The sequence below is a fragment of the Sturnira hondurensis genome, unplaced genomic scaffold (genome assembly GCF_014824575.4).
Source record: "Sturnira hondurensis isolate 20B ecotype Veracruz unplaced genomic scaffold, ASM1482457v3 Scaffold0024822, whole genome shotgun sequence".
Classification (NCBI taxonomy): Eukaryota; Metazoa; Chordata; class Mammalia; order Chiroptera; family Phyllostomidae; genus Sturnira; species Sturnira hondurensis.
In genome coordinates, this window is record NW_028097453.1 from 799,823 (window position 1) to 808,716 (window position 8,894).

An 8,894-nucleotide genomic window follows, 5' to 3' on the forward strand; every position below is an offset into this window, starting at 1 on the left:
CCTCCCCTCTGCCCCTGTCCCAGCAGCAGCAAAGAAGCAGAAGCAGCCAGGAATGGGGACTGAAGTTCTCTGTCCGAGAGCTCAGATTCTCAGCTGTGCTTTGTGGGGATGAAGAGGCCTCTCCCTGTGCCTTCCCCACTCGGTGAGCGCAGGGTCTGGGTGTCCTTGGGCACCTGGACGGTCGGTCAGCACAGATTCCAGGCTAGTCCTGTGGGCCACTTGGAAAGGTGAAACTAGGACTCCCCACAGTGGTACCCAGGTCACGGGACCAATTTTGAAAGGGGATCAATGTATTGCCAAAGGCTGTTATGTTAGTATGATGAGGGGAAGCAGGAAGAGCTGAATTACTCACACAGTCACACGCACAAACACAGTAGGATGCGGCAAAAGAACCTGGGATTATTTGCCAGTGCCTCCCATTCAAAGTGAGGGCGATCAGTCCTCGGCAAACTTAAGTGACGTTGGCAGCAGGCACAGCAGTGGTTTTCCAGTTTTTGGGTCTGTGGGCTTGTCGCACTCACCAGTCACATGTGAAGTTCTTCACCCACCCCGTATCCTAAGATAGACGAGCAACTCTGTCTCAGAGAAGTTCAACACCTTGTTCAGAGTCTGGCTCACGAAGCAGAGCCCCTGGCTTTGCGGGGGTTATAGGCTGCTCCTGGTAACTGCCTCATCGTCACAGCCCATGGTGCCTTCTTCGCCTTCAGGTGGGTTGTCCCATCCCCACCCACTTACCTGCATCCATCCGGTCCCTCCGTGGGTAAGGAGGCGCAGATCCAGTACAAAGGGGGCCAGAGCAGCAGAGTCAGAGCCTCTGACTCAATAGCAGCGTTTTAGGGGGAAGTTTCTCCATCTGCCCTGAGCTCAGTGGAGGTGTAAATGGCTTGAACCAAGATGGAGCTGAAGAGGGGACTTGGCCTTCCTTATCTCTCTGAAAAGAACCCTTATGCTTAATTGGTCAGTTGTATGCAATGCCTTAGGCCACCTGGTTCTGAATCTCCTTTTCCCATTTACTAGTGTTCTGGATAAAATCTTTTTAAACAGTCTGATTTTACCTATTTACAATTGTGAGAGAAAGCCCTCCTGCCCTTGGGCGACACCAGCGTGGGCCACCCTTGAAGAGTCGGAGAAACTCAAATCTCATACTCACGCGATTTTCTCTTGCTGAGATGGTGGAATCGAAAACAGAAGTAGTAAACTTACCTCTCAAGTCACTAAGAAGCTGAACGAAGAGGAATACCTAATAAATATGACAGGGACCGTTTCCCTAAATGTAAACAGTGCCTGAAGTGGAGGGGGGTCCTTCTAACAGTTCACAAACCCTCTGGACTAGGCCCACCTTCCTGCTAGATTTCCTTCCCCTTCTTCCATGACTTCCGGGCTACCACAGTACGTTCGGGAAGGGGTGGAGCTGGCGCTTCTCAGTCTTCCTTTTTTCTCCCTCCTTTCTCCTCTTCATCTTCCTCTTCCTGTTTCAGCCCACTTCTGGCTGACCTCGTTCCCGGTGAAGACAAAACCTGATGGGAGAAGAGGGTGAGGAATTTGAAGTGGTCACAAGTTCTGAGTCCAAATTCTTTTGTTTCCCATCTCAGACCTTGAAAAAAAAGATGTCACTTCTGCACCCAGGGAAAAGGAGCTTCCAAACACCTGAGTGGGGTGTGAATATTGCCGACTGTCAGGCCACGCTCTGGGTGTAAGCTAGAGTTGCCTGAACTTCGCCTGCTTTATTGCTGGGTGTTATGTTCCTCAGAAAGGAAGCCAAGAAATGGTGGCCCCGCCCTGGGGCAATCAAACAGCCGTGGTGGAGTTTGTGCTCAGAGGATTTTCTTCCATCCGGCAGCTAAATATTTTCCTCTTTATGATGTTCTTAGTTTTCTTCGTCTTAATCATTTCTGGAAACATCCTCATCATTCTGCTAGTTTTGTTCAACCACCACCTCCACACCCCCATGTACTTCTTCCTGGTGAACTTGTCCTTTCTGGAGATCTGGTATACCACCGACATTGTCCCCAAGATGTTGCTGATTATCATAGCTGAACAGAACGCCATCTCTGTGGCTGGGTGCCTGGCACAATTCTATTTCTTCGGGTCCCTGGCTGCCACAGAGTGTCTCTTGCTTGCTGTGATGTCCTACGACCGCTACCTGGCTATCTGTCAGCCTCTCCACTATCCTGTCCTCATGACCGGCCCCCTCTGCGTTCGGCTGGCTGCCAGCTCTTGGTTCTGCTGCTTCCTCCTGACAGCCATCACCATGGTCCTGCTGTCTCGACTACCCTTCTGCGGACCCAATGAAATCGATCACTTCTTTTGTGACTTTACTCCTCTCGTTCGTCTCTCCTGCACGGACACCTCACTGACCGAGACCATTGCCTATGCCACCTCTTCTGCAGTGACTCTGGTCCCATTTCTCCTCATCGCAGCTTCCTACTCCTGCATTCTTGCTGCTGTCCTAAGAATTCCATCTGGCACAGGCCGGCAGAAGGCCTTCTCCACCTGCTCCTCCCACCTCACCTCGGTCACGGTGTTTTACGGGACACTGATCGCCACATACCTTGTGCCCTCAGCCAATTCACCCCAACTCTTGCGCAAAGGATCCTCTCTGCTCTACACCATCCTGACGCCCATGTTCAATCCCATCATCTACAGCCTGAGAAACAGAGACATTCACGAAGCCCTGAAGAACTGCTTAAGGAAGAGGCCAGGTTTTCTCAGATAGAGCAAAAAGGAAGAGCCCTATTTGCCTGGACAGGTGGCTCAGTTGTTTGGAGCATTGTCCCATACACCAAAAGGTTGCAGGTTCGATACCCAGTCAGAGCACATAGATTGTGGGTTCAGTCCCCAGTGGGGGTGTTTATAGGAGGCAACAGACCGATGTTTTTCTCTCTCACATCGATGTTTCATTCTTTCTCTCTCTCCATCTCTCCCTTCCTCTCTCTCTCTAAAATCAGTGACTATATCCTCGGTTGAGGATTTTTTTAAAAAGGCAACTACCTAAACCAAGAGCTACCAAAGCCAGACGACAAATGCCCTGGAGCACAGCTGAGGACACTGTTGAGTTCTGGCAGCTTCGGGTGAACTGACGGCCCAGAAATGGTCTAAGTCGGTCAGGTTCTGCCCTGCCACATTCAGTAGACCTGGGCCCTCGTGCTAAACAAAGCTCACGTCCAGAAGAGCTGATGAGGCTGGCTAGTCACTCATTCCAATAGTCACCGGAGGTCTCCCATGTCCAGGGCACCGTACCACATCAAAGTGGTAAAATAAGCAAAAATGGAGGCAGACTTTGCTCTCACTGGACTCACAGTCTAGAGGGGGAAGACAAACATAAGTCAAATGACTAATGTAAAACTACACATGCAAATGACACGTGTGATTCAAAATTTAAAGTAGTAAGACAACCACTACGCACTTATTAGAACGACCGAAATCCAGAACCCGGACAACAGCAAATAGGTGGAGGGATGGGGACTCCCATTCTTTGCTGACGGGAACGAGAACCAATGCAGCCACTTTGGAAGACAGTTTGTAAATTTCTTACAAAGCCAAACATACTTTGACTGCATGACTCAGCAACCGCACCCTCTGGTTTTTATCCAAATAAGCTAAAAACATATGCGTATATCTGTGCAAAAATTGCTTATAACAGCTTTATGCATGGTGACCTTCCAGTAAAAGAAGGGAAACATAAACTGGTTCATCCAGACAAAGAAATACTATTCAGCACTGAAAAGAAATGAGCTATAAGCCATGAAAAGTTATAGAGGAAGTTTAAATGTATATTATTAAGTGAAAGAAGCCAACCTGAAAAGGCTTTATATCATGTGATCCCAATTATATGACATCCTGGTAAAGGCAAGACTATGAAGGCAGTGAAAAGGTCAGAGGTTGCCAGAGGTCAGGGTTCAGGGGAGGATGAACAGGTAGAGCACAGAGGACTCTTAGGGCAGTGAAACTACAGTGTATGATGCTGTAACGGTGGATACACGTCATTGCACATTTGTTGAAACCCTTGGGACGTGCGACCCCAAGAACAAAGCCTAAGGTAAGCTCTGGACTTTGGGTGGTGACGTACCTGTGTGGCTTCATGGGCTGTGACCAGCATGCCACGCTGGTGCAGGATGTCGAGAGCGGGGGAGGCTGTGCAAGCGTGGGGGCAGTGGGCACACGGAAAATCTCTGTACTTTCCATTCCATTTTGCTGAGAGCCTGACAGTACTCTAAAAAAAAATAAACTAACTTCAACAGAATGATAGTAATAATAAGATGCTAATTATACCTCAAGGACCTAGAGCTTCGGTTCCTTTCTCAGGACTAGATTTTGCATTTTCTTTTTTTAAAAAAGATTTTATTTATTTATTTATTTATTTATTTATTTTAGACAGAGGAGATGGGAAGGAGAAAGAGGGAAAGAAACGTCAGTGTGTAGTTGCCTCTTGTGCGCCCCCAACTGGGGACCTGGCCCGCAACCCAGGCCTGTGCCCTGACTGGGAAAATAACCAGCGGCCTTTCGGTTCTCAGGCCGGCGCTCCGTCGCCTGAGCCACACCGGCCAGGGCTGATTTGGCATTTTCTAATCCTTTGCACTTGGAGACTTGGAGGCGGGAAAGGAAGATCTGGGGAAACAAGGCGAGGCCCACACCAGTGTCTGCACTGCTCTGTCCCCCAGCTGTGACGGCGTCAGCTGGGGCTTCACTTTTACGGAGTGCCAGCGCCTTTGCCAGGCTCTCTGCCAGGATCTTGCCGGGCCCCGGGCCCCGCCTTGCTGACACGTGCTCTCCATAGTTAGCTCTGAGGGCGTGGTGGACACGTGCTTGCTCTCTGGCATCTTGGAAGAGCTGAGTTGACTTCAGCCAAGAGGAGCTGAGGTCAGCACTACAGAGGGAGACACGGCCTGCCTCCTCGCCTGGCTCCTGCAGATCCCTACCCACCCCCCACCCCCACCCCCCCGCCCCAGGGCCAAGGATAGGAGGGTCTCTTGCCTAAACATTTCTGTTGGGGCTTTCTTCTCTTCTCTGAGGTAAGCAAAGAGATTATGCTCACCACTCACGGGGGTTACTCAAAACCTCGGGAGCCTGCCAACACTCTCAGGCTTTGCCTTAGGAAGAAACAATTACCCTGTTCTTGCCCCTCTTGTAAACTAGAAAAATATGGGGAGGTCATCTTAGGGTGCACCGAAGAGAGTAAGAGCTCTCAGTTATCCACTGATGCCTCCTCTGTGGTGAGTGTCCCTGTCTGAGTAGCTCTGGGGGAGGTCGGATAGCTGGATACACAGCAGGCTCCGGCGCCACGGGCACGTTTAAGATGCAGGCGCGGTGGCCTTCCGGCAGCATGCCTTGGGCAAGTTACCCTAGCTCTCTGAGCTTCGCCTTTCTCATCTGGGGGCAGGGAAGGCCGGCCCACCCATCTTGCTACCCCTAAGTGAGAACAGGGGACAGTGCAGCCTGGCCCATGTCGTCAGAGTTCTCTTTTTAAATCATCAAGTAATAAATAGTCAGAAGTTTTAAGGCCCAGAGAGAATGTCTGAGTTAGCTGGTCTCTCTGCTTTCACGGATAGGGAAGTGCTCCCCTGGGGTACTGAGTGGACTTTCCCGAGTTAATTACAAAACAAAGACTAGAATCCAGCACTTCCGTTCCTGAGTCCAGGCCTGCCTCCCTGTGCCACACCATCTGCCCACTCGGTGGCTTTCCTCCTTGCCCAGGGACACCAGGAGCTCCCCTGTATATGCCAGGGTTACCTGTAGGACCACTGTTCTGTCACACGGGGCCCGGCGGGGAGTGTGCTGTGTGTACCGTAGCTCATGCCAGAGCTGCCGACACCCCCTGCCAGCCCCAAGAGCCCCACGGCACCTCCCACAAGCTCGCTGACTCCAGCCGGGTGGCAGAGTGTCAGGATGCTGGTGGCCAGCAGCACTGCCACCGAACAAACACTGCCCCACGTCCCGCCGGCAGGAAGCCTCCACTTCCGCCTCCCAGGCGGGAATAAGAGCCGTTGGGTGCAGAGCCACCTCCTTGCTTCCACTGAGACGTGACCACAAGACACAGAGCTTGAGGCGTCTCTTTCCAAGTGAGTGAGGCTGCAGGACTGGAGAAGCCACGGCCCTGGTCCCACGACTGGAGATAAACCCCCACAGTGACAAAGGACCCAGGGCTCGGCCGCTGGGACCCGTGCTTTGCCTATTCTTAGAGTTGGGCAGAGAAGTCTGAGAAGCCGGCAAAGGGGGAAGAAGGCAGCAGCCTCGGGGGCCCACCAGTTCTGCTTTCACCTACCGCCTTTATCGCCGTTCTATTTAAAGTTTTATTTGAATAAAGACTTTTGCTGCCCTGTAGGCCCAAATAGACATGCATTTATTTTAAGCTGACCTTTCATTATAGCCTCCCTTATTTTCCTTCCTGGAAAAATATACAAACACACAGAGGTCACATCTGGATAAATCCGTGTCCTCTAATGTCAGGGACAGTTGACGCGCCCTAAGAGGAGAAAGAAGGAGGGGAATATTTGGGGAAGGCCGTACCTTCTGGCATGACCACCTTCTGCGGGTGATCGTGGATGTCGCTCTTACCCGCACTGCATTTTGCAAGCCCCTGAATGTCCGTCACTGACTTCTACAAGCTGAGTGTCAAAGTCACACTAGCCAGTGGCTTCCCTGGGCTTAGGAAGGATCCTGTCCTAGTTAGGCCCTGGATACCCCCAGTTAGCATGGCCACCTGTGACATATTTTTTCTTTGAGGCTCAGAAACGGGTGGCCAAGGAAAGGAGCCCCTTGCCATCCAGACTTGGTCAGATCCCTTCTGCAGAGAAGCAAGGGGAAGGCTGCACAAGGACCTACGAGTTCCTGATTGTGTCCCAGGGCCATGCAGTCTTCTGCTGATGGACAGGAGAGGATAGAGGTGTGCAGACAAGGCTGCATGGTGGGGCGGAGGAGAGGAGACCACAGGCACTTATGTCATCACAGAGAGCAGCCGTGTGTGCGGAGAGACTGGTCACCCTGCCCTTTCTGAGCTCAGGCAAGAGGATGAATGAAAAAGCCCATCTAGTCAGGGAGACGGCGTCATTGATCCTAGTGGTTTCTCACAGATCCACACATACCTGAGCTCAACGAGAAAGGGACTTTAGTAAGAGTCACTTTGCATGCAGAAATCTAGAGCCTTCAGCACAAAAGGACTGCTCCGTGTGTCTCCCCCGGCGTCTGACCATCTCCCTGACTGCTGAGTGAGCCAAGGGTTGTGTCCTGTCCAACCGACAGGCCTGAGGCAAGTCTCTTAAAGGCGTGAGGTCTCAGACTCCAAATCTGAAAAATCTGGAAGACTAGCTTGGTGATATCTGGGGACACACCGAGGATAATAACCAAAATTCATTTTATACTTTAAGCCTTAGAAAGCCTTTCATAGTTTCTCATTTGGTCCCTATTTTGCTATGAAGTGGAAATTAGCCTCAGAGCACAGATGAAGAGACCAAGACACAAAGACACGTCACGACTTCCTTGAAGTATCTCTGTGGTTGCCTTCTGGTTGCCTACCTGCCATTATTTCCAGCACATTTCTAGCTCAAAGATTCTATAATTCAGCTTTTTTATGGGTTTGTGCTGTAGACCATGTGTGTGTTCCCCAAATTTGCACATTGACACGCAATCCCCAATGTGCTGGTCTTGGGGCGATGAGTGGGTCGTGAGGGTGGAGCCCTCCAGAGTGAGATTAGCGCCCTTCTGAAAGAGACCCCACATGGCAGCCTCTATGCGGGGACTGTTTACTTCACGAAGGGCTGGATAAGGTTTGCTTGTGTCACCTAACTCGTCTTCCTTAATCAGTTTTAAAGACTAGTATGCGGCGGTGTGCGCGAGTGAGTAGCCTTGGAGAGTGCCAGGTTTCGGACATGGGTCCCTGGGAGGTGAGTTAGGGCTTTCCCTTCAGCGGGGGTGGGGCAGGGCAGGGCAGGGAAAGCCGGCTCCAGTGGGAGGAGGCTGAGCTCGCTGAGCTCATTGGCACACGGGGCTTCGGGTGCCCGTGTAGGGCTCAACTGGGCGCAGGGGTGCGCGCAGGGATCTGTGGATCTTGTGCACAGAGCTATGTGCGCGCAGGGATTTGTGGATCTTGTGCACAGAGCTATGGTAATCAGAGGCATGGGGGTGAAGGAGGTGGCAGAAAGCAGGAGCCAAGCAGGAAGCCTTCCTCATGTCCTCCACAGCCAGGGCCACCAGTGCGACGTAGGAGGAGCAAAGGAGAGTCTCTAAGCATTTGCTGAGGTGTAGTTACAGTAAAAAATGGTTCTGTGGGAAAGCGACATGTGCACTCACATGCACACACATTGTTCTATGGTCAAATAAGTTTGAGGAGGTCTGCATATTTAGGGAACATCAAGGACTGACAGGGTCTGCAGAAAAGAACCATTGCCTCTTTGATAACTCGGCTTTCCCCACGGGCCAGCTGTGGTCAGAGGTCATTCCAGAATCTGAATGCCTCAGGATGAAGGAAAAGACACAGAGCAGGGACAGTGCCCATCTCTTCACTGGTCAGATGAAACCATTGTGGCTCAGCAATTGATTCCAAGTTCACGGCTGGCTATAGATACACGAGGGTTGTGGTCGCTACCTAGTCCCTTGACTCAGTCTAAAAAAATTCCAGTTGATACAGCAGAGTGAAAACTGGCAACGTATTTTTCCAAATCGACTCACTGTAGTGTTTCAGGAACAGCATTCTCTGTGACCTTGAATTTGCATTCTGGCTCTGTCGCTTCTTAGTTGTATAATCTTCGACAAATCAGCTAACTTCTGTGAGCCTCTGTTTTGTCACCTGTAAAGGGGGCTATAACAGTAACTGTTTAGTAGGATTATAATTAGATGTGACTGTTAACCTAAAAATAAAAGGCCAAAGTGAGAGGCAGCAAGTGTTTATTTGAGATCCG

At 51.0% G+C, this 8,894-nt stretch overlaps 1 protein-coding gene across 1 annotated transcript; it reads left to right on the plus strand.

The window, feature by feature from the left end:
* The first annotated feature begins 1,765 nt into the window (after positions 1-1,765).
* Positions 1,766-2,716, plus strand: LOC118981919 (olfactory receptor 11A1-like). The gene has a single exon (XM_037038793.1). The coding sequence runs from the start codon at positions 1,766-1,768 to the stop codon at positions 2,714-2,716; it is 951 nt and encodes a 316-aa protein (XP_036894688.1).
* The last annotated feature ends 6,178 nt before the right edge of the window (positions 2,717-8,894 follow it).